This window comes from Corvus brachyrhynchos, unplaced genomic scaffold (assembly GCF_000691975.1).
Source record: "Corvus brachyrhynchos isolate BGI_N302 unplaced genomic scaffold, ASM69197v1 scaffold338, whole genome shotgun sequence".
In the NCBI taxonomy this organism is placed as follows: Eukaryota; Metazoa; Chordata; class Aves; order Passeriformes; family Corvidae; genus Corvus; species Corvus brachyrhynchos.
The window spans coordinates 970916-995655 of NW_008239334.1; the positions used below are offsets into that span (position 1 = coordinate 970916).

The window sequence follows — 24740 nt, forward strand, 5'->3', positions numbered from 1 at the left end:
AGCAAGGATAACAATTCCTGGTTAAGGGAGGGGAACAGAGGCTGTGGCTGCTTTGGCAATCAGAGCCCAAGCAGCCAGCCAGAAACTCCTGGAACTGGCATTCCTCCTTTTTTTAAACTCTTAAAATTGAATGTTATATTTTCTTTTCCAAAAAGTTTGTTTGCCAGCAATTAGAAGCCCCAATAGTGCTTTGGACAAGGGCTGCCACGATGGCTATTTACAGATACAGAGATGTGAAGTGCTTTGTTCACCACTCCACACTAAATCAGGAATAAGAAAGGCAGCACCAAGAATCCAGGTGGAATCCCTGACTCTTTGTAATTTTTATTCCTGTCCCCTGTCAGCACGGGGGCATTTCACCCTCCCTCTGTGCCAGTGGAGATGAGGTTGCAAAGGTGGCAAGTGGTGGAGAGCAAGGCCTCTGATCTAGAACGGCAGGGGTGCTCAGATGATGACAGTTGATGAAATTAAAGCAAAAATTAAATTAAAACATCAAGAAAAAAACTCAATAATGGTCAGATTAACTGCAGTATAACCTCCTACAGGAAGCAGCAAAAGGCAGAGCATTTTAATCTTTTAAAACAGGACTAAACATAGTTTTTGGGTAACATATTACAGCACTGGAATAAATGACTAGAAGCTGGTGCAGCTACTGGAGGCTCAGCCATAGCCCTACTGTTCCTAGGATGTTGTAGGATTCTAAGGAGGGTATTGAGTTAATGCATCAGCCATCACTCACTCGCAGCAGGAGCGCTACCAAAGCAGGGTGCCAGCTCGTATGTGTAAGTCAGCGTTAATTACCTATACATGTATGAGTCTGTAATTAGTTACATGTGTATGTATATGTGCATATAAATATTACATCAGGAGAGGTTATGGCAGATGTTAAAAAAAAATCATCCCTTTGCTGAATCAGCCTCAAACACGCTTTGAGCCCTTCTTCTAACTCTGACGTTGGTAAAATCACTGCTCCGAACAGGACATGGGATGTCTTTCCCTGTTCCCTCCAGGCTGGTGGGGGCAGTGCATTGGCCTTGGAGAGGTTTGTGCCATGACCACAGGGATCAGCCAGACAGGGTGGGACAGGTGGGAGGGAACGCGGGGGATGTTCCTCACTCTGCTCTTCAGGGATCCCCCTGTAAAAGGGGGCTCCAGGAAGGCAGAACGGCAGGAAAAGGTTCCTCTTGGCAGGGGGGAATCAGTTATGTCAGGCCCATGAATTTCCTCACGGTGAATCATTCCTAGGAAGGTCTCAGGACGAGGTGCCAGTCACAGGATGAGGTACCTGGCAGTACCACACAGTGTTCTTCAGTTTTTGGTTATCTGTTAGTTCATGATTAGACTTTGCCCAAGCTAAGTGTAGAACTGTGAAAAGGAAACGCTGTCTGTACCAAGCGTTATCAAACGTTTCCCAAACTCCAGTACTGCTCCCCCTTCTCAAGCAGATCCTGTGCTGGGACTGGAGAACTGAAATTGCTGACCTGGTCTATCCCCAAAATCAATGCAGCCCAGAAGCCATGGATGGGACAACTGGAGCCCTAAGACTGTGAAAAAGCCAAATACCTCTCTGTCCATGCAAGATATTTGGCTCCGGGGTTAATTATTATCAAGTATAAATCCAGACATTATTTGGCTACTATTTACAATGGGTTATACGTCCAGTGCTAGCAAAGAAATTTCTATATAGAAACCAAAACTTAAAAATCATGGGCATACATTACAAGGAACCTCTGTTAGACTCAGGAACGCTTGATGCAGTCGAGTTCAGTGCTTTCATTCTTTGCCATTTGTGTGCACAGTATTAAAAAAGAATCCTACCTTTTTTTTTTCCTTTTTAAAAATACAGAACTGTAGTCTAGTCACACTCTTACAAGTAAGTGATAACAAAAATAGAAAGCAGATACCCAGGTGGGACTAAAACTCTACTAAAGCCTGTCTCTTTTTTTTGTTGTTGTTTTTGCTTTTCTCCACAAATATGTTTCCACAGACAATAATTAGCAGACAAACACACTGTTTGCAATTGCACTGTATTGACTTAAAAGGTGGATACAAAATAGTCTAAATCCAGGGTGGGAGGTGTGTGTGTGCGTGTGGGTGTGCACAGGGGGTGCTGGCACACCTGGGGTCCTGCTGGGCACCCACCCTGGCAAGGCCCTGCCCTCGAGTTCGGTGGCTCTGCACACTCACACACACACACACACAGCGATGGGGGAACTGCTGTGACAGGTGGCTTCTTTTGTCTAAATTTTTCCTATAAAAGAAAAAAAAAAAGTGAAATTTTGGTTGGTTTAAAGGTTCTGCTCCATGAAGAAAAAAAAAAAAAAAATCACAAAATCCATTGTTTCTCACCTTTTCAGTCATTTCCTCATGAATAAATATTATCCATTAAAAACCTTTAAAAAGGTGCTGCGATACACAGTGTTATATTTCCATTTGCTTCAGTGACTCTCTGGTTGCCATGATGATTCCTTCCTCCAGCCTCTGCAGCTGCTTTTTGCCCCGTGCCACGGCACAACTCGCTCTCCACGCAGGTTTTCCCTCCATCCAGCCCCTTCCTCCCTCTCCCACTCGTGCCTCAGTCCGTGTCTGGAGAAGCTGCCCCGCTCGGGCCCCTGGTGACAAACGCCGGCTCGGTCCGTCCCGGCAGCAAGGAGGGGGCGTGGAGGGGGGGAGGGAGAGGGGCTCCGGGCTCCCCCCGGCCCTTCCGCGCAGGACGCGCCTTACAGGGCGGAGACCTTGACGATGTTGGTGGTGGCCGAGCTGGGAATGTTCGTGGCGTGGCCGGGGCTGCCCGGGCCGGGTCTGCTCTCGCCCTCGGGCGTCAGCGCCGGCGGCGTGGGGATGCTGATGATGGCTGTGGTGATCTGGGCAGCTTTGCAGTTCGGTCTCAGCCCATCGTCTGATTTCATGTTGAGGCTGGAACGACTAGAAAACAAATTTAGTGCTTGGCTTGTTTTTCAAAATGAGGTAGTAGAAAGGATGGGAATGGTTGTGGTTCTTAATCAGGATCTTATTCAGCTGAAATATTCAAAGACTCCACTTAAACGTCCCCCCCCCCGTTCCTGCAAGGCACCATTTATGTCTACACAGATTACACCAAGCTTTGGTAATGTTCCCCCTGGTTAGGATACAGCTTTTCACAGGGCAAATTGTTCTGTTTCCATTTCCTTCTTGCATAATTCTAGTTTATTTAAAAGGACATCTAAATACACCGTCCTGTGTACTGCATCTTTTCAGAGCACAGGTAGTTCTTTCTGAGAAAGATGTTGTCTTCCTTGCATTTCAAATACCTCTTTCATATTCACTGTCCCTTGATCTTTTCTATTTTATTTCTCTCTGCAGTAGTTTCAAGGATCTGACAGCTGGGAGCATTCTTATTAGATCTGCATCAATTGCATCCTATAATTAATTACAGAGGGAAAATGATAGGTTGATTTCTGTGCATCTGCACAGCTACAGGAGTCTGCTATTACCAGCCCAACATGTTCATTTTCAACACAAGGCCTGTCCTTTCAGAATGTAAAGCTCCCAGTTGGGAAGCGGCTGCTGTTGTTACCTCGGAGTGACTCACCAGAGGATGGTTTTTGATCTCTCAAACACCAGGAATAGAACCCACTCCGCTCCCTGGATGCCTCGGGCACAACCTGAGAGTGGGGCAGCCTCAGGCACTGGGTGCTTCTGCCAGTTTCAACCAGTACACCCACTTGGTTGCATTCCACATGAAAAACAGCTGAGAAGCTTCTTTTTCTCTCTCCATCCTTGCACAGTTTGGTAAGCAAGTGAAATAAGTGTTGACTTTTAAAATATCACTGGCATCTGATTTAGCACCCAGAACAGTTGACACTCCTGTGAATTACTGCTTCAGGTGCTGGTTTAAAATATTGTCATGTTGAAACTGAAATAGCTGGAGACTTGTTTTGTACTTATTCATTCATAATTCATGCTCTGAAATGCCCTTCTGGCACAAAGCAATCGCTTGCTGCCCTAAAGGCAGCTTTGTTTCGGTTTTTACATCCCTTTGATAGGAATGAGGAGAAGAGGAATGGGACATTCAAAACCAGCCCTGGTGCACAAGAAACTTAATGGGCTGAGGGGGATTTAGAAAGTAATTTAATTTTTGCAGGAATTATATGGTGAATAAATGATTCTTTTTCAGCAATTTATGTATAAAATTAAATTTAAAATATTTTGTATTAAAGGACACTTCAACTGTGTCCTTTATGGCTTTTTAGGTCACAGCTACTAAGACACCATTGTGAAATTCCTCTTGTTTGTTTTCCAGTGATGCTTAGAGTGGCAATTTAGATTTTTGGACAATGGAAATCAGTGGAGTGTCCCGGGGGGACCACGTCAGCTCTCCAACAGCTTTGGCTGACAGACACTGCTGGCCCATTCATTTTGCCAACATGACCATTCCCTGGGGAGCCTGTTCCGTGCCCCACCACCCTCTGGGAGAAGAACCTTTTCCTGATATCCACCTACAAGCTGCTGTGCTGGAGTCTGGCTTTAATCTGGTTCTTCCCAGGACAGCCAGGAGCCACTTCCCTTGGGTCATCACTGGGAGGGACACAAAGATGCTGCCCCCAGCCCCTGACTGGGGAACAGCCCTGCCAGCCCTGCAGCTGGGCACAGCTGGGCCCCAGCGCTCAGCACGCCCCCTGCCCTGTACCTGGTGGTGAGGGAGGGCTGCTCGCTGCACTGGATGTGGATGGTGCTGAGCTCCTGCATGCTCCGCAGGCGCGTGGCCGGGACGCTGGAGTTGGGCAGGTGCGTGGTCTTCTTGTTGCGCCGGGAGCAGCAGGACGTGGTCAGCCCGTGGTGGCTGGACAGGGAGGGGCTCCGGGACGAGGGGTAGTTCTGCATTGAGCTCTCCATGCAGTTCTGCTCAAACAGCTGCTCGTCGATGAACTCGTGGTTCTGGCAGGGGAGAAGCAGAGCTGTCACTCCCTGGGGACACCGACAGCCTGGGCTGGGGGGTGTCAGCCCCTGCTCTGTGGGAGATGCTCTCTGCCTCCGTGCCTGCAAAGGGCTGCACCGGGCAGATCTTAAAAAGAAAGGACTCTGCCCTCACTGCAACCATGGAAGATTTTGGTCTCCTGTGTCCGCAGGGAAACAGGAGGAGCTGTTGCAGTGACAAAAGCGTGAGGATGTCACTGCTGCCTTGCTCACACAGTCTGAGATTGTCAGTCTGTTGGGTTCAAATCCATAGGGTTTGATTTTCTGTTCATTTTTTGGTCTGGATTCCAGAATGGTCTCAGTAAGTCTGGAATGCCACATGGTTATGAAACCCAAAAGGAGTTCATGCTACTTTTCCTTTATCCCTGGGACCAGGATTGTATTTTATCTGGATGATCACCTGGCCATAGAACTTAATGCTTGCATTGGCTGTTGGGTTCAAAGCATCCCTGCAGTGCATGAGCTGGGAGGAATAAACATGGCAGTGGAGAGGGGAAAGTGTTCAGGGGGAAGGAAATTCAGAAAGCTGAATCTGTAAAGAGCTTTTGTGCTAAGGAACAGGAACTCCTGAAAGAAAGAACTCCTACATGTGGATATGAACACCCAGGTAGAGTGAACAGACTTCATCCAGTCCCTGTCGGCTTCAGAAAAGATGGGAAACAAAAGCAACCATGCTGAAGGCAGCCATCAGATTCCACTGGAACAAGTAACAACTCTCACAGGGAACAAGAGCACTGGGAAGCCAAAGGGAGCCACGTGCACAGACTCCCCAGGACCAGACCAGAACGAGAAGTAAGCAAACACTGTCCAGACATGTCACAGAGACCATACAGAAAACAGATCGAATTGAAAAGGAAATACCTTGATGGTGGAAGTTCGTACAGATAACAGGGGATCATCCACAAGATAGGACAATCCCTACAAGACAACATGCCAACAGAAGATAAAAACACAATTCATTGTCCATTCCAGCATTCAGAAGTTTAGTCCCAGCACTGCATCTCTCGCCTCAGCATTCCAGCTCAAGTTTGAATGGGCAACAGGACCTTCTCTCAAAACCCTGAACCAGAATCCTTCTGACAATTCAGCTTTTGAGTGTTTTGTTCATGGAAACAGAACAAAACCCGTAACAACTTTATTACTTTGATCTTCTGAGAGCCGAAGGCAAAGGCAAACAAAGTTTCAGCTGCTGATTCACAAATCACAGATTGGGATTGCTTTGCCATTGTGTCACCAATGGACTGTGGGGTTTGATCAAACTCTGTGAAAACACAGAAGGGTTTGGGTTGAAGGACTGGGTTCAGGGCACTCAGCACTTGGAGAAAATACAGCATGTGAATGTCCAGACTTAATCTGGGAGTTGGAATGGGAGGGAAAAAACCTCCTTTTGTTTGAACAAACTCCATCTGCTGTGGGAATATGACAAAGTAATCTCTGTTGTGGCAGCTACAAGTACTTCAGGGTCACTTTGTCATCTGACACAGCAGATTTGTGAGCCATTCACAGCCACTCAGCTGGAAGCGTGTGCCAGTGACAACCCAGAGACCAGGTCAATAAAGAATGTACTCTGAGAATCCTCTGCCTCGTTTCAGGAAAGGTGAATTGCCCATTAAAACAAGTTTGCAACCATGGTACATTCCTCATTCCATTCCTGCAACTGGATCACAAAATGACTCTTCAGTGTTTAAAAATGCTTTTACTACAATTTAAATTTTCTGTTGCATAGTGTTTTAATAGATTACGTGAAGTACAGGATCTCCACACAAACCCATTGAACTTTCTGGGCCAGTAATTCCAGACCGGAATCCAAATCTGCTGATTTGGTGCTACACCATGGTAATAACTGGCTGAAAAACATGAGGGAAAAACCTGTTGTGCAGCTTCTCCTTCTGAGTTTTAATCAAAATTCAAGTATCACTGTCATTGCCATTCTTTGCTGAAAAAGAGGAACATTTGGAACATTTTCAGTCGCTGAGACTTATTGAGCAGGTTTGTGAGCAGTGTGGTGGGCTGACACAGCCAGGGTATCACACCCACTAATTAGGGTACCACGCCCACTAATTAGGGTACCACGCCCACTAACTGGGGCGCCGCACCACGAATTAGGGCACACTTTGGCCACGTTACTTCAGCTCATGAGCAATGGAGCAACTCCTGCAGCCCCAGAGGTGTTCACCTGCCCCTGGACAGCCTTTCTAAAAGCAGGGCAGACCCTGCAGGCAGGGCTGTCAGCTTTTGTTTGCTTCAGCCAATTTGTTCAAGTTTTCAAATGAAAGTGTTTTTGTGAAATATGGGTCATAGTACTGAAGGGTTGAGGCAGAAAGTTTTAAACTGAAGAGTCAGGTTGTGAAATATCTGTTGGTAATGTAACATTGAAATAAAGGCGAGATGAGTTGTGTAAAACAAATTCAGTAGTCATTGATACAGGAAGAATCAGTTCACTGCCCTTGGCACGGTGACCTTTAGAGCTCCTTGGGCTCAGGTCACTGTAATTAATTACTCAGCTTCTTCCAGTGTTTCTCTGAGGCCTAAGTGGTGCTATTCCAGCATAAGCCAAACTATGGAAGTGAAGGTGATTTGTCTAAAAGAAACCCTTGCAAGTCAGAAATCAAAAGTACATTTGATGATGGATGCAGATAGAAAAAGGCATGAATATTTCAAGTGTTAACCTCTCTTCATTCTCTCTAGAATGAATCATGGTATAGATAATGTGTTCCTTTACTGCAGAACCTTTTCTATAAACCTGGAAGCAAAACATATGTATCAAATAAATATCTGAAATGTTCCCAGAGACTTCTGCATACACAATCAGTCAGTAATGAAAAATAAAACTCTGGCTCCCAACACCTTGCAGGATGCAAACAGAACCATCATGCTGTACCAGCTGCCTGAGTGGCTTTGAGATAGATCACCTGCCCTTGCAAGCAGACAGAGATGAGAAAAGATGTGTGCAACCTTTAAACCCTTGAACAGAGTTCATCTTCTCTGAGCCATCTCCAAGGCCGAAGGTTATTTTTTCCCACCCTGTGGGCACTGGTGACCAGGCTGTGGTTTGGAGTCACCAGCAGCATCTTCCTCCCAAGGCAGCAGGACTGTCCCTTAGTGCTGATCAGCAGCAGCGATGGGTGTGTGATGTGTGGCTGACAGCACAAGGGAAATGCACTTTGGTTCTCTTTCAGGAGCACTGAAGAAATGAAACTTCTTATTTCTAGGATGTCCCTAACCCCTCACTGAAAATTTGCGTTCAGATGAACTTGACCAAGAAGCTGCTGCTGGCTCTGTACAGACGTGGGTGACTGAGGGGTACCAGATAATCCCATTTTATCCCTCTGCACAGGAATTGTTTTTATTATTTTAAAGACAACAAAATAGAAGTGCATTTAACCCATTGCAGAATGTTCCTGGGAGCCCAGAATGAGTGCCACCCTCGGAGGGAGTGTAACAGGGGTCACCTCAGAGCCCCCTGTGTGTAACCTCCTCCTTGGGGCGCCCTGGCCGGGCACCCAGAGCCGTGCGTGTGCAAGGTTGTGCTGGTACTTACGGTTGTTTTTTCCAGGCAGTGCAGCAGATGGTGGTGTTGGCTTTCGATTAAGGAGGTGCCTTTAGTCATGTGCTGTTCCTCTTCGGTGGATCCCTGAATAGCCACAAAAAGAGGAGGGGAACAAAACCCAAACCAGGTGTAAAACCATGAAAACAAACGGAGCCAGCAGGAGCTTCCACTGGGGTAAAGATAACAATTTCAGCGTTGCCAGCTCTCGGGTTTTTCTCCTCACTCTTAGGAGGTTTCCTCAATTTTTTTTCTTAGTGATTTCACTTGTCCACTCAGGTGCACTCAGCTCTGATTCAAACCCTGTGTGTTTCTAGGCATTCTGTAGCTAGGGGGGAAATACGGGAAGGGCTGCTGACTTAGGATGTCAAGCTCAGGAACCAGAAGGCAAAGGAAAAAAAGAATCTGTGCTGCTGTACTTTTCCAAAATACATTAAGATTTCTAAGCGTGCCGTGACCTTTGAATGCCAACAGATGTCCCCTGACCCCGAGTCTCTGTTGGGAGGCAAAGCAAAGCTGCCTGGCTCCCCCGGCTCTGCCCGAGCCGGGCAGTGCTGGGCCCTTGGAGCTCGGGTGTCGCTGCCCAGAGCTCCTGAGCCACGGCTGCACACGGGAGCAGGGAATGGCACAGTTAACATTTGGGGTTTAAGGATATACTCTTACTGCTATTTAAGTTTCTGGTCTCGAAACCGCCCGTGATTTCACGACACGTTAATCTGTTGTGTGTCTTTGAGGATGAGCGCTCTCAAAGACAATGACGTGCATTACAGCAGCAATTAGGTGGTGTAAGATGTGTCCCTGAGCCTCAGAAGGAAAGGGGGCTGGTGTCTTCTGTAATGCCTGAATCTGAAAGTCAGAAATGGATGTGCATGGCTGGAATCGCTGCTCAGACACAAAACAGCAGGATCTGACTGCTCAGGAGAGGAAATGGGTGGCAGAACATCTTGCCAAGACATTGCTTGTTGCTCTCAAGGGGATCAAATTCAGCTGTGGTTAAAGCACTGCATTTAAATGCACCCCTGTGTCCCACTGCTTCCCCGCAAGTGCCTGCTCTGGATGCCATTCCCAGGCTGGTGCTGTGATCCTTAAGTGAAGGAATAACTCTGTCTCTGACAGGTGCCAAAACACAGCTGAAGTGGGACATTAAGGAAGCTGACTTCCCGTACACAGAATTAATAGAATCCTGTGGGAATGCATCTTAGGCAGGTTATGGATTTTTTTGTTGCTGTTGTTTTGGAAGATGAACATTCCCAGATGTATTTTTAGAAGTGGCCTAAAAAAAAAATCAGTTCCATTTTTCTTATTAACAATCCTCCTGGTGAGGTAACACATCCAGCAGGTCCTGTTGGCTCCTGCTGAGATGACTGACTCCACTGAAGTCTGGGTTGGAATATTTCCCATGGAGGCCCTTGGAAGCCCTAAAGCAGAGATGATGCTGCACTAAAACACTGGGAAAAGAGAGAGGAAGAGCACATATTGCAAACAGTATCTTTTTATGAGGATTTGCCTAAGAGGAACTCTAAAAGGGGTCTGAGAGCCAAGACAGAGCTTCCACAGCTCTGGCAGGAGACCCAAACCAGTTGTTAAGTGTTGGCAGCACAGCCCAGGCTCTCCCTCTGCCTTCCACCTCAAGGCTGGGCTTGGTCCTGAGGGAAAGGGCTCAAGGGATGGCAGCGACCAGGAATAAGGAGTGGGACTTGTACCTTATCTTCCTTTGGGATTTTTTTTCAGTCAGCTCAGTGTTTCCAGAAGGGCAGAAACACCCGAGGCTATCCCACGTGGAAATTAGGCATGAGATCTGCAGGAGCTGCTGCCCTGGGCCAGGGCCAGTGCCAACGTCCCAGACACTTGGCATTTTGGGGGTAGTGCTGAGGAAAGGGAACCTACAGAGGTTGCGTCTGCAGGCGAACAAAATCTGTGTCTTCAGCAGAAGAGTTTGGCTGCAATGGAAGAGCTCATGGGGGAGGGAGAGCTTTGCTCTTTGAGCAGGGATGCCAAAGATTTGATGCCAGTTACAATTCAGTTTGCTCTTGGAAGACATTCTGTGAACTGCTGGTTGCCTGGGGGGAGGCTGCAGCACACTGTGGTGTCAGTTCTGAAATCCAAAATTCTTCCACTTTATTTCAGTGCTCCATCACTGGGTCCTGGTGAGCTGCTTCAGGGGCTGGGCTGGCCCTGCCCAGGAACAGCCACAGGGCTTATCTGGGACTGGTGAAAAGGCACCGGACCTCCCGGCCTCCTGCTCCCAGGATATGCACCTCCTGGCACTGCAGCTAAAAGGGAATTTCAGCTGCTGTACAAGGAGATTAGTGCTAAGAGGATATGTAGGCTGCTGCCATGGGAAGGAGCTCACCATCCCTTGAGCACTGTTGACATAAAGCCCACTAAAAAAATCTCAAAATGAGAAGAAAACAGTCTGAGGACTTTGTGTCTAGGTGGCAAATGCCACAAATCCACATGTTTGTGAAGCACAAGCCTGCATTCTTGCTGGAAGCAGATCTCCTTCCTGCTGCTGTCCTTGGATGAGTCCTTTTCTTCACTTTGATGGGAGGCTCCGGGCTGGAGACGTGCTGTTCCCTTGGAAGATGGTGTCAGTGTGTTCATTCTGGTGCTAATGAAAGGACACTCCGGCACACGTTCCGGAACCCTGAGCAGTCCTGTTTTCCCAATTTATTGGTTTGGCTGCAGAGCCAGAGCCAGGGCACGGCGTGGGGCCGTGGTGACCCCTCCCAGTGTCACACAATCTGCTGGGCCCTTGCTAAACACCCACAGTGAGCCCAGAGCTGTGGGATCACTGCTGATGGGAGAGAGAACGCCTGGTCATGGCCGTGGAGTAATTGCAGTTGGAATTACTGCTGGGGGACAGAGCAGCCCTGTGGCAGTCTGGCCATGTGCAGCCCATTACTGTTCACACAGATCCTGGGCAAGGTGTCAAAACAGGGCTTGTACCTGAGCAGGGAAGCAGTTTGACACTAATGTGACTGACAAATATGCACAGTATGGAGATAATATTTTGGTGTCTGTTACTGCAGCTACACGTCGTGTTCCTTTATGTTTTTACAGCTTAAAAAATTTGGCTGTCTAGACTGTGCTGTCATTCACATTTTGTACTCTTCAGAAGAGTTTGTTGTTCCGCCACAAAATGAAAGGACATAAAATCTTGTCTCCTGGAGTTAAACTGGTCATGTACACCTGAAAGGAAGAACGCTCTGCAGTTCTGTAATTAATTAGTGCCACTGCCTGGGGATGGAGAGACACGTTGGGTCTTGATTCTGGCCCAAACCCTTCTGGGATTCTATGATTTAGAGCTATAAGCCCACCAGGAAGGAAGTTACAGCCAGAAAACCTTGTGAAAACTGCTATAGGAGCTCCTGTAGATCTAAATTTAGTTATTAATGGGTAAAAAAAATCCTCTAGAACCTCTTTAGAAATGTTTCTGTTTTCCTTCCTGTGTCTACAGTAGCTTTGTAGCCAAAATGATCCTTTTCCCACTTATTTTTGCTCAAGTGCCAGAAGATGAACCCATTCAGCCAAATAGTTCTCTCAGCCTCGTGCATTTTGGACTTAAGCATTGGTGTGTCAGCTGCTCTTCCCTGAGTGGTCTTGGCAGGGAGTTTTGGTTGACAAGAGAAGTGAGGAGATCCTTGCTGGGATGACAGGCTGGAAGATCAAGTGCAAACTGAGTGATCCTGCTAAGCTCTCCTGGCAATTTTTAAAGACCAGAAACCTAAAGTTTAAAAGGAAATTTTAAATTTTTAGTCAAATTTTTGCATGTTTTCTGGGTAATGAAAAAGCAGAATCCCAGCAGAGCTGACTTCCCAGTCCTGAGCCTTTCCTGTGTGGGGATAAGCTCTGGGATAGGTATGACCAGTCATGGCCTTTATACAGAAACTCCTCCTGAACTGCTCAGCAGTGATGTATGGTGCAAGGAACAGATTTCTGAGCGTGGCTGCCATTTGCCGATCAGGAGACAATGTTGGATGTGTAGTCAGAGGGATCCAACTTGTTTTGGAAGGGAGAACAGAGCTGCTCTGGGGCCCCCACCTTCCAAATCCGTACTTGGTATGAAGTGCTTTTGTTGAACAGTTTAGAAAGTTCCAGTTGTAAAGGGCCAGATTTATCTGTCTCAGGCTGCGCTGAGCACATCCTACGTGCAGAACCAGGTGCTGCACGACTCCCCTGTGCTGAGCCCACTGAGCTGGGCTAGGAGTGGGCTCATGTCCAGGGGAGCAGCTTTTGCAGGGGTTGGAAAGGTTTTCAGCTTTGATTTTACAGAACCATTGTGGTTGGAAAAGCCCCCCCAGCTCCCTCAGCTGCTCCTCAGAGAACTTATTCTCTAGACCCTTCCCCAGCTCTGTTTCTCCTCTCTGGGCACAAAAGCAGGGCTGTGTCCCAGGGAGAGTGATATTGAGGATTAGATCCCAAGTGAGGATGCACAAATGAGTTCTAGGCGGCTCTGGGGCTCAATCAAATATTCTTCATCTCTCTCTTCGCTCCCCACCTACATGAAAGGCTGATTTATTTGAAATGAAATCCATGAAATGTGCTAATACCTGCTCTGGTGTTGATGAGGCTTAATGTAATAACCTCCTCTCGTGTTTGCTGGTTCTGCTGAGCAGTCTGAGCATTTAAAACTTTCCCCCTCCTGAGCAGCCAGAGGCCTCTGGAGGCCTTTAAAAATAAACCCACCACCAGCCTGCCTGAAACAGGAGCTAGGGAATATTTTCCTTGTCCTGTTGGAGATGATCAGATAGTAGATATTAGACTCTTAAAAAATAAATGGAAGGCAGTGGATATTTATAGTGTGGGCTGTGTAAATGAGTCCAGCTCCAACAGCTCCGTCACACCCAGGGATTAGAGGGAGCTGTGAACCTGCTCCTTGCTGGAAAGCCAGATCCTTTCCTAGCTCAAGGAGGAGCTCAAGGAAGCTTTTCCCTGCCATCCAGTCGAGCAGCTGGGTTCCAGCTGTGCCTGCACACCCCACGTGCAGTGTGTGATAGCACATCCCGTGTGCCAGGCTGGGAATGAGCAGTGAGCTGAGAGACGGGGGGAGCCCGGGGAGAGGAGCGGGGCTGGGGGGTGGGCAGCTGTGGAGGGAGAAGGCTGTGCACTCACCGTGAGCTCCAGGGCCTCGTTGAGGAGCCCGTTGCGTTTGCTGTGCAGGTACGCGTTGGAGCTGCCCGTCTTGGCCACGCGGATCCGCGCCAGGCGCGCCTTCTGCGGGGACACAGAGCGGGGTTAGGGCTGGGGCTGGGGAACAGAGAGGGGTTAGGGCTGGGGTTAGGGCTGGGGAACAGAGCGGGGTTAGGGCTGGGGAACAGAGAGGGGTTAGGGCTGGGGTTAGGGCTGGGGAACAGAGCGGGGTTAGGGCTGGGGTTAGGGCTGGGGAACAGAGCAGGGTTAGGGCTGGGGTTTGGGCTGGCTTTAGGGCTGGGGAACAGAGAGGGGTTTGGGCTGGGTTTAGGGCTGGGGTTAGAGCTGGGAGCACTGGGGATTTGTCCCGTGTTGCCAGTACCGGGAGGGAGGTGATTTCAGGTGATCACTCTGCCTGGAAAAGGCTGGGGTGAAATACCAGGGCTTGTCAGGGGGACAAGGAGCTTTTGGGAACAGCGGCACAGGCGGCTCTGGGTGTCTGTCTGTCTGTCCGTCTGTGTGCAGGGGGCAGCTGAGCACAGCTCGCAGCTGCCTGGAGCACATTGTCTGCCACAGGGTGTTAACAACCCCCCCGAGACAGCCCCTGGGTGCTGCAGGCTCCTTTTTGCCTCCCAGAGTTCCTTTTTGGGGTGAGATGCAGAGCACTGGAGCCTCGCGCTGGCCGTGCTGCGGGCACGGGGGCCGTGGGTGCTGTTCAGGGTTCAGGTGCTCTGCACGGAGGTGCCTTCATTTCCCACCTTCCCCCAACACCCTGGGCCCTTCAAACCCCTCTCTCTCCCCCTCAGCTCTGTCCTTGGCAGTCTCTGTGCCCTGCTCTGCTCGTGCTGCAGCAGCACAGGGACAGTGGGCCCTCAGTGAGCCTGGACCTGTGTCCCAGCAGTGGCAGTGGGACTTCATTAACTTTGGCATCTGATAAAAGAACACTCTCCAAAAATACACATCTCCAGGGGGACAAGTTAGATGATAAGAAGCAGTCCAGAATAATGCAAACAAGGAAAACTGACCCTACCTCTTCCTTTTTGATTATTTTTGATAATTCCTTTTAGCGTTTTAGTTTTTCTTTTCAGTTGCTGCCTGCTCCTCTGTCAAGTGATTTGCCTTTTTTCTTTTCTACTGTTAATTTATGACTCAAACACCATTAAAAGTAAATACATGAAATAGCTGCAGCTATTAAAAAATAATTACATTGTGCTGTAGTTTAAAATGCTGCCTAATCCCTTAAATAACATGGAGCTCGTGATTTTCCCTTCTAATTAGAGGTGCTAATGGGTAAACGCTGTAGGAAGAGGAAAGGCAGGAGGCAAATATCTGCAGTGGGTCCAGAGAGTGGAGCCATTTCAGGAGCTCTGTCCCTGTCCAGGTGTGAGCCATTCTGGCCCTCAGTATTGGAAATATCTGAAATATTTGTTTAACATCAAGACCTTGTGCTCAAGCAGACAATTTCTCAGGCAAAGACATGCACAGGGTAAAGTTTGCAGCTTTAATTGGGTGACACAGACTATGACCAATCTGAAAAATAGGTCATCTTTCGAACCCCCCAAAATGGGGACATCTGAAATTGGCTTTATTTTCGATGCCTCACCTAGATTTCCTTGTCCCATTTTAACGCTGAGCCTCCTAATCGCTGTGTGAGAGTGAGATCTCTGTGCTGGGCCAAGGTGCTCTCGGCCTGAGACAGGGACAAAACACAGACTGAGAACACAACAAGAAAGTGAAATTGGATCTTCACTTTTCCTGCAGACTTTCCCAAACTGCTGTGTTGCTCTAGGCCCTCAAAAGGACTGGCCTGAGGCTGCAACATCCATGGGGATTGCTGCTATGGAATGGGAGCTGTGGGAGAGAGCCGGGATAAGGGAATGAGGGATGTTTCATATTCCAGGTACATGGCATTGTCCCTCTGTTCCTGATAATTACATTTCCATTAAATCGTTTCTTTTAAACGCAAGTATGTGCCTTTGTGTGTGTGTTCCTCACTTTTCACAATGATCTCCTCTCTCCTGTAAGCAGGAGTGGATTTTGGATGCAGTGGTGGTTTTTCCAGGGATGCTCTGATGGTCACCACTGAAGATTCCCATTTCTCCCTGTGCTTGATAAAATACCAGCTCCTTTGCTGGAGGAATTGCCAGTGCCCAGCTTACCTCACCTGTAGCAGGAAAGGTTCATCCTCATCTTCAGTTCAGTCATTTATTAAAGTGGATTCAGTCTCAGGCTGTTGTAATGAACATTATTCCCTTTGCCTCCAGGCTAGCAGGGGATCAAATATTAATAGCTGTACTCCATGTGGGCTGGAGATGGTTCTGAGATCTGTTCCCTTTTCCTTTTGAAACAGGGCCACTTGCTATCTAAATAATTAAGCCCCACAGCTTTTGTAGTTTAGAACAGACGTTATTTTAAAAAATGTCAGTGGGGCAGGACAGAAGTTAATCCTATTCTCCTCACACAAAGGATTGGCTGGGATCATCACAGCGCCCAACGCCGGGTCCCCATCGTGATTAAATTTGGTAGATATCTTGATTAACTCAGCTAGAGAAGTTAATTAAAATTGGTGCCTAAAATTGGTTTGGCCCTCCAGACACTTTCCTCCGTTGGACTAGAAACAACTCTGAAACAACAGTTCAGGTTTTTCTGTGAATGTCTGTGTGCAAATGTGAATTCTTTGGAAAGCATCAAAGTGTCTCTGTCAAGGGACACAGGCTCTGCCTGGTGCTTGGGTACCTGTCCTGTGCCTGTGTGGGGTGTGGCACTTTGATCAAGCCTGACAGTAAAAAGGGGTTTAAGATCTTCCAAATTCTGCCAGTTTTTACCACATGTGGGCATGTTTTTGTCACCCCTCTCCTGCAGCTCAGCCCTCCTGGTCTGGGCACAGAACATGGGCAAGTGGAGGACTGTGCTTCTCTGCCCTTCTGCTGCAAGCGTCATTTTGGGGAGGATCGTTGTCTTCTGCATCTTCTCCCCCAAATGTGACAGACTAAAGGTCACCAGGGCTGGGCCTGAGATCACTGTTACTGAATATAACCCCTGCACAGGGAGGCTAAAAAAGGAAAAGCAAACGGCACACTGTGTCTGCATGGAGATGGGGAGAGGAGTTGCTAGGAAACCACAGGATCTCAAAATGCATATGACCTAATCTGGAAGATAATTTATATGATGAAAATAATAATACTAATGACAGCCACTTACAGGTTAGGATGATTAATTTGGTTATCTTGGAGCCCACGTGTTTCTCAGAGCAGGATGGAAGGCAGGGCTCAGTAACTTCTGGGGCTTGCTGGTTTTTAAGAAACTGGAGGCTCGGAATAAGCAGGAAGGGCAGTGAAGAGCTGCAGAAGTGGAGACCTGAGCTGGGCTGGGGAGGGTGCAGCATCCTGGGTGTCTGCACTTCCCAAAGGGACTGGCAGAGGAGAGAGAAGAGCCTGAGTTCATCTTTTTGCTTTTTGGAGAAGTGCAGGGAGCAGGAGCTGCTGGCTGGGAGAAATGCTTACCAGATGGCAGGCTCAGGAAACAGCTAATTATTATTTATTAATGATTTTCATCCAGTTCTTATGGAGATAGCGCTCACTCTTGATTTATGTGGGATAATAAACTATTAAGCTACAACCTATGACACAATTGCATATTTGCCAGACAACTTCAGCTTTCCAGACCTTCTGTTCTTGAGCAAGCAGTGAGTGGAGTGCCTGCCTGTCAGGAACTCTCTGTGCAGGCCCTGCATCCATTTCTCCCTCTGTGCACTGGAGCTGTTTTTAGCATTATCCCTCTCAGGATGAGGTTGGAAACAATCTCTGGAATCGAATCATAGGCCACCTCCACTCTCTGTCCAGGTGGTTCTTGAATAGCTCCAGAACCTGCACACCTGAAGGTATTTGTACATTAACGAGGTCACCTGATCTAGAGCCACCTGCACCCTGTGTCAGGTGGATTTGGAGCTATTCATAAGGAGGTCACCTGATCTCACCTGCAGGGCCACCTCCACCCTCTGTCCAGGTGGTTCTTGGGTAGCTCCACGCCCTGAGCACCTGAAGGTATTTATCCATTAACGAGCTCCCTCTGAGCCTTCCCTTCTTGGCACCAAACAGTCCCAGTCCTCAGCCTTTCCTCATGTGAGGGGTGCTCTGTCCACATTCCCTCTCCCTTTACTGCTAAAACCACACCATGAGGGTTCCTGGTAGAAAACACAGCTACACAAAATAATTAACCATATTTCACATGGTAATTCTTCAATAATTAATAGTTTGAGTATTAGTGGTGATTGCTGCAGTAGGTGAGCACCACTGGGCCTTTAAGGCTGAAATGGAGCTGCTCTCCAAAGTTATCAACAGAGTGTTTTGGATCTGGTTTTTACTCTCAAGGTGCAATATTGCAGCCATTCAGCAAGCACTTGATTTTTTTGCTTTTGTCTGCATTTGTTGCTTGTTTGGGGTTTGGGCTTTAAATTCTAGATGGAAAGAATGTGGTTGATTTTGGAAGATGGAAAAGGTGACAAGCAGATTGTAGAGCTGAAGAGGAGTTTGTACAGGCTGAACAACAGGGCTTGGAGTCTGGAATGACAAAAAAGTGTTTTCTTGTGGTTATGTTCTCACCTTCCTGAAATGATCTTGTCTCTGGAACCTTTGACTAATTTTTTTAGCCTGAAATTCCGGAAGGAATTCAGCAGAGACTTCAGGTTGTACTTCTGAGTGGGAACTCAGAGCACAGATGTACTTGGAAAGGGAATGGATGGAACCTTCATCCGGTGCAAACCTGCTCAGCTCCCTGGCCTGTTGTGGTAGTTTTTCCTTGCCAAGCAGAACATGGAAAGCCCTTCATTTTTAAAAAAGCATTCAAAAATAATGGAGCAAACAAGATATTCAGTGAATCCACTGTCTGTGGAGTGCTTTGCTCAGTACAGTGAGGCAGCACTGCTCATCTGTCCTGCTTAGGGCCCTGGGAAGCTGCTCTGCCATCTCTGCCAAAGGCTGGAGTGCCAGGCTGGGGCTGGGGCTGCTCCCTGGGCTGGAGAGCTGGGTGAGATGAGGCTGTTTGGAAAGCAAATAGCCCATCCAGTCAGGAGCAGTTGTTATTCTGGCAGCCACAGCCCATCTGCTGCGGGAATGGGCAGGAACCAGAGCACAGCACTGGTACAGGACCTGAGAGTAACTTTTTCTTCTCCTTTTAACCTCTTTTTTTCCCCCTAAGAAGCAAAGTATGTACAGTTGGATTTTACTTCCTCTCAGATCTTTACATTAAACAGATTTTGAGCCAAGTTCAAATATTCTGTCGCTTTTGCTTTGGGGGAGATGTTATAGAGCTGCATATGGAAATCAGATAGTGTAGAACTCATTATATTCCTATATAATTTGATAGAACCACTTACAGTCAGACCTTGATCTTATTTTGGGCCTCTTCATTACTTTCCAGAGATGAAAGATTCTCCTCTCCTCCTCTGTGCCTCTCCTTTTAATGCTACCTTACCCTTGGCACCATTAAAGCAACAGAACATCATTTCCAATGAACTTTATCATTTAATCTTTTCCAACACTGAGGAACATCATGTTCAGGCTATTTATAGAACAATGCACAGAATATGGAGTTTAATGGACCTGGGCCTCTCTACCAGTCACAGATAGCCTGGCTGATTAAACAGGGAATTTTCAAAGGGTCGCAATATGCAAAACTGTTAAGATGGTCAGGAAGCCCCTGGAGCACTGGGCCTGGTCCCCTCCTGTTGTAAACTTCTTTTTGTACATTCTCATCTTGATCTTAACAAGCTCTAGCTCAGACTTAGCCAAGCTCTCATTCCTGGAGGACATTTATTTCAGAAATTCTTTTTTCTGATTCCCAGCCTGTGTGTATTTGTTGCCAATCTTACTCAGTTGTCATTGTACTGTCATTTTCTTTTCACATGGACCATCCCTTTTCTGGTGTTTGCTGCATTCTACAGCAAAGAAAAGAATAACCTTCCCTTGTTTTTGTAGAACTTGGTGATTCTCACTTAATTCCTTTGCTTGTAATTTAAGTAGTAAGCTTTTCTGGAGGCCATTTCATATTTTTATCCTCTGAAGATTCCCTGTTTATTTTTAATACCTTTTTAAAGTTATCTATGTATTCATCCACCCCGTAAGGGTTACAGTCAGGCCTTGATCTCTGTAAGGACTGAGTTTATGGAAGTTTTCCCTTGATTGAATTATGTTTTACACAGTTGCTTCAACTTGGCTGAAATTCAAAGCTCCCTCTCTGCTGAAGTTCCTGTGCTGCCAGCCCAGCTGAGTGACAAAACCACCTCTCTTCCCTTCTGTCCCCCTTATTGAAATAATAATAGAAGAAATTCCTACACACACTTTTTTATGGTATTAATGCTGTGACAGGTTTTTAGAGCTTGGGTCAGAATTACTCTTGAGGATGTGGTTAAAGAGATGCCCAATTGTGGTGGGAATAATGTGGAATAGTTGGGATTGTTATGGGGTGTAAATCAGGGTGTCAGAACTTGTCTAGAAATGTGCTACTTAGGAAAAAATCTCAGGAAAAGACCCTCATGTTTTTCTGCATCATTAGTAGAGATGCTGCTGCTCTCCATTAGTCTAAAATGAGGCTCGGTGTTTCACTGGCAGCCAAGTGTGATGAGCATCTGTCTGCCTGTGATTTATCTGTCTGTCTTTTTTTATCTGTGTTTCCAGAGCTCACTTTTATAACCTCTTTCACACAGCTCACACCCCTAATTAATAGCTATAAAGTATTCAGGGGATGGAGGAATTAACAGAATTTTATCTGCTGTCACATGCCAAGGTCCTCTCCCTGGTAGATGAGCACTAATTAATGGTGTGGCAGCTGCAGGAAAGGAAGGGAATGGCTCCAGGTAGTGCTGCCCAGCACCTGGTCCAGTGAGTGTCACCTCTGTCACCTCTGCAGGACAGGTCCCTGCTGGCAGCAGTGAGGGAACCAACCCGAGCTCCATCCCTCTTCTCCGTGTGCCAGTTTTCAGCACTAACTGGGAAAATGTTGTTTGCTGGGAACCAGAATTGCCCAGAACTCCTCACATGACAACAAAGCCGTGTCACGATCGCCTTTCCTACTGAAACTGCCCCTGAGATGTGCGGTGATGCAACTTTCTTGAGGGAAAAATGCATCCCAAACCCCTCCCGTGGGGGGAGTGCAGACTCCAGAACTGGTGTCTCTGCTCACATCCCTGCGCTGACAGCCACAACACGCTGGCTGCAAGCTGGGCTGGCAGAGGCGGGGGGGGAATCCTGCCTGGATGCTGTCCTGGGGCTGGACAATCCTGCCTGGATGCTGTCCTGGGGCTGGAGCGCTCCCCAGGCTGTGGGGTTGTCGTGGTTACACACTGCCCTGGCCCTGGTTTGTGCATTCCAGCAGTGGCTCCTGGTTCTCCTGCCTCGCCGCTGGATGTGCCGGGGGTCACGGGCAGTGCTGGAATTGCTCCTTCCTACACGCGTGACTAAAGGAGTCACAGAAGGGAAAGATGGAAGGGCAGTGCTGCTGTGACATCAGTTTGTCCAAACAGTGGCAGTGACAGGGACATGAAGGAGGAGGGCAGCTCTGGATCCCTGCCATGGGACAAACTGGTGACCACAATTTGCACCCACTTTCAGTGACTTTTCCCCTGCCCCAGTGATGTTTCCTGTCCATGAATTCAGACATCAGCACGCACTGCAGTCAGTGCAGGGATGGGAGCTGGGCTCATTTGGGAGCTGCTGGAGGCTCAGCTGTGCCCAGCCCGCCCCATTCTGGTTATTTAGGCAGGGTGGCACAGTATAAACTGGATAATAAAGGTAACAGCATAGAATCCAATCACGAGAAGCCAATTCCAAGGCAGGATAGGGCTTCCCAACGTTCTTTGGCTGAATGCTTCGATCCAGGTCTCCTTGACGAGGCAATTCCAGCCTGCATTTATTTCGACATCTGGGATGGAGTGGGCAACATGAGCCATTACAAATCCTCCCAACTGTGCTACAGAATGGAGCCATCTGGCCAGAGGCTGCCACAAACCTGGGCGTCCAGCAGCCGGGAAAGGGACACCCTGGTGCTGAGGTGACCCAGGAGAGCCCCTGGGGATGATCAGGCAGGTCCCTGGATTTTGTAGGCTGTTTTCTGGCTATGACTGAGACATGATGTGAAAGGGCCTCACTGAAAATAAATGTAGAGCAGCTTCTGGATATGTGTGGAAGGAATTCCAGCTGGGCATTGGGCCGCTGTTGACAGCAGGCTTTAATATTTGGACGTATGGGCTTGCTTTGGAGGCTGAACCCATAAACTGGAGCTCACTGACTTCAGCCCTTCCTTTCAGAGGAGACAACTCCTTGTCTTATACAATTTGGGACTCGGGGAATTTGGACTAGCTGAACTGATGGAAAATGTTGTTTTGCTTTCCTCGATGATATGAAAGAAAAGAGGCAGGATTCCTGGTTGGCTTATTTGTTTGTTTGGGTTTTTTTTTTTCCCTGAACTCCATTAAGGCATGTGACAGAGAAAGAGGTATCTAGCCCAGCAAAAATGAAATGTCTTTTTAAAAAAATAATAAAAAAGCTTTTTTTCCCCTGTCAAAGTCTGTTAAATATCAACAATAACAAAAACATATTCCACACAGATTCATTCTGGTTGAAAAAAACATGTTCTTTAAATGTCAGCCAGCTCCAGTTTTTAACCTTATTGTTTCTCTCTCCCCCTAAGTTCCCAACCCCATCCCCTGCTGGAACTGAGTCATGTTCTGTTGCTGAGCTCTCCTTAGACAGCTCCAGTCACTTTTTCTGGCCGTTCTTTTCCACACTCTGAAGTTCACTAACCCACCTCCAAAATTTAGGGTGTCAGCTGAAAAACAGAACACTTCAAAGCTGACTCCCCTGCTTTGTAGCAAATCAATTATTATAATGGCCTCGTTATTGACAGGTGTGTGGGCCGCCTTCCTCATGGGTATGGGGATGACACAAATCCAGAATTAAGCCTTTCCCCAGCACCAGCTCCCCTCTCTGTGCGCTCTGCTGCTGCCTCCCTGCTTCCCCAGGCTCTGGAGCAGGCTGTTTCCAACGTGCCTCTTGAGGAACAATCAGACATTTGTGTCCTTGCTCTTCCTTCCTTTTGGCTGGAGCCCCTTTTAAGCATCTCCATAGTTACCTCTTCCTCAGCTGCAGTCAGAGCTGCCTGTGTGCCACCATCTCCCGAGGAGATGGAACAACCTCCCTCTGTCCCCTGCCTCTCGTGCACTTCCATCGGGAAAGCTCCAGCTCCTCCCTCGCCCAGCGTCCCTCTCTGCTGCTGGAATTGCTCTGTGACTGAGTGCTTTAATTCATCCCCAGACAATGTGTCCACTTGCCTGCCTCACCTCGTTTATCCCCTCTGCTCTCTGATAGCCTGGGATACAGTTTTCAGCTCAATGTTAGAGTGTTATGTGGGAGCAGCTCTACAAAATTATTCTGTCCTGGGTAGTCCTTGCCTAAATCTGTGTTTGGTTCTCTCCTGGAAGCTTACAGCCTGGAGAATGGAATGAGAAGTCTGTCTCAAGGCTTTTGCAGCACATTGCTTGTTCTCAGGGAGTCAAAGGGCACCAGATAATAAATGAAATGAATTGAACACGCTGAGAGGCTGTAGTTGTCAAAAGCACATTTACTGCAGACTTGAAACCAAGCACTGTGATTACCAAGGGTTTATATTTGTTGGCAGCTTCCGTGCAGCCCCTGTGAAATGCAGCACTGAGGCCGATGCCAATCCCCCTGAGATTATCAGATATTCCAGCATCTCGGCTCATTTAGCAAATCTAACCATTAAATGACAAATGCACTTCAAACAGGCCTGGATTTTTCTTTTTTCCCCACAGCATCTGAGCATTTACATTTTCCCGATGTTGTGTGTACCTCGTTTTGTGAGAGGCTCCCCCTTTGAACCTTTGCTTTCCCCCAAGCTGAGATCTAGAATGACCCTGCTACCTTTTAGCCCTCGGGGGCTCTCCTGTTCCCCCCGTGTCACCCCCAGCCTTCCAGCCCTGCCTGTCCCTGCTGCCCTGCTCTGTGCCTTGGGACTCTGCTCACTCCTTCTCGAACTTCCAAACAATGAACTGTTCTCCTTCCCCACTGCTGCTAAAGGAGCAGCATTTCAGGAGCTGTCAGCAGCTGCCTCTGCCTTTTCTTGCTGGGGTGGAGAAGTGGGAGGTGTTGTCCTCCACCCAGCACCAGCTCCTCGTTTCCTTCTCCTCCGTGGTGCATCTTTGCTGCAAACTGAACACAGCGAGAGGGGCTCCTCCAGCATCATCTGAATTACAAAGTCGTTCTATTGTCAAGCCTTTTAAGTGTCACATTCTCTTTTAAATCCAAGGCTGTGACATTCACTGAGGAACAGCAGCGTTTCAAAGTCAGGAAGGTCTATTCTTAGCACATCAGTCAAAAAAGGAAAAAAAAAGTCGTTGGGGAAGGAAAAAAACCACAACAATTTTACCAAAATGAACCTTGTCACAAATGATCAATCCATCCTCCATTCACACTGACCTGGTCCTTGCTGCATGCCAGAGGACAGAATTTGATGCCACAGCACAATGAATTAAGATTTGCCAGATCTCCTTGTAATTAATTGTCTCACAGTACAGGTTTGGCAAAGAATAATTTATCTTTAAAGTGATTAGATCACTGGTAGTTTGGTTTTGTGTTTGTTGGGTTTTTTTTCTTTCTAAGGAACATTTCTCCTCAGTTTGCTGAAGAATAGATGCTGATGAGTAACAGCCACCTCCTGGTATTTGATTCACGTTACTCAAATACCTCTTTCTGTTAGACCAGAGCCCCCTCAACAGCTGAGAGACAAAGCTAGGACTGAGCCAGAGGGACACAGGGGGCTGGGCTGTTTTCTGGGTTTTTGGGGTACAGCCCCTCAGAAACCCCATGGGGCTGGAGAGTCCAGCTTCTCTCACACCCCACCCTTCCAATCTGTGAGTGCCAATCCAGCCAGCCTGATGCTTGTACAGTGCTTCTGCCTTTGTTATTTGTCACTGGGAAAACTCAGTCTGAGTTCATATAAAAAATTAATATGGTCTATAGCCTTATCTTGAAATCTACCTGTACATCATAAAAGTTATGATTCTCGAACTGAACAGAACTTCCAAAGCATT

General features: G+C 47.6%; 1 protein-coding gene across 5 annotated transcripts in view; it reads right to left on the reverse strand.

Annotated features, from left to right (window-relative positions):
- Positions 1–354: 354 nt before the first annotated feature.
- Positions 355–24740, reverse strand: part of KCND3 (potassium voltage-gated channel subfamily D member 3) — a 109253-nt gene continuing 84867 nt past the window's right edge. For 4 of the 5 annotated variants that reach the window (XM_017741135.1, XM_008638958.2, XM_017741133.1 and 1 more), the window contains exons 4-8: positions 13619–13720; positions 8498–8590; positions 5818–5874; positions 4670–4917; positions 355–2925 (exon numbers count right to left, since the gene is read on the reverse strand). In XM_017741135.1, coding sequence (XP_017596624.1) covers positions 2721–2925; positions 4670–4917; positions 5818–5874; positions 8498–8590; positions 13619–13720 — 705 coding nt within the window. In that variant the 3' untranslated portion in view covers positions 355–2720. The remainder of the gene's footprint in view (positions 2926–4669; positions 4918–5817; positions 5875–8497; positions 8591–13618; positions 13721–24740) is intronic. The other variant, XM_008638959.2, reaches the window with a different exon arrangement.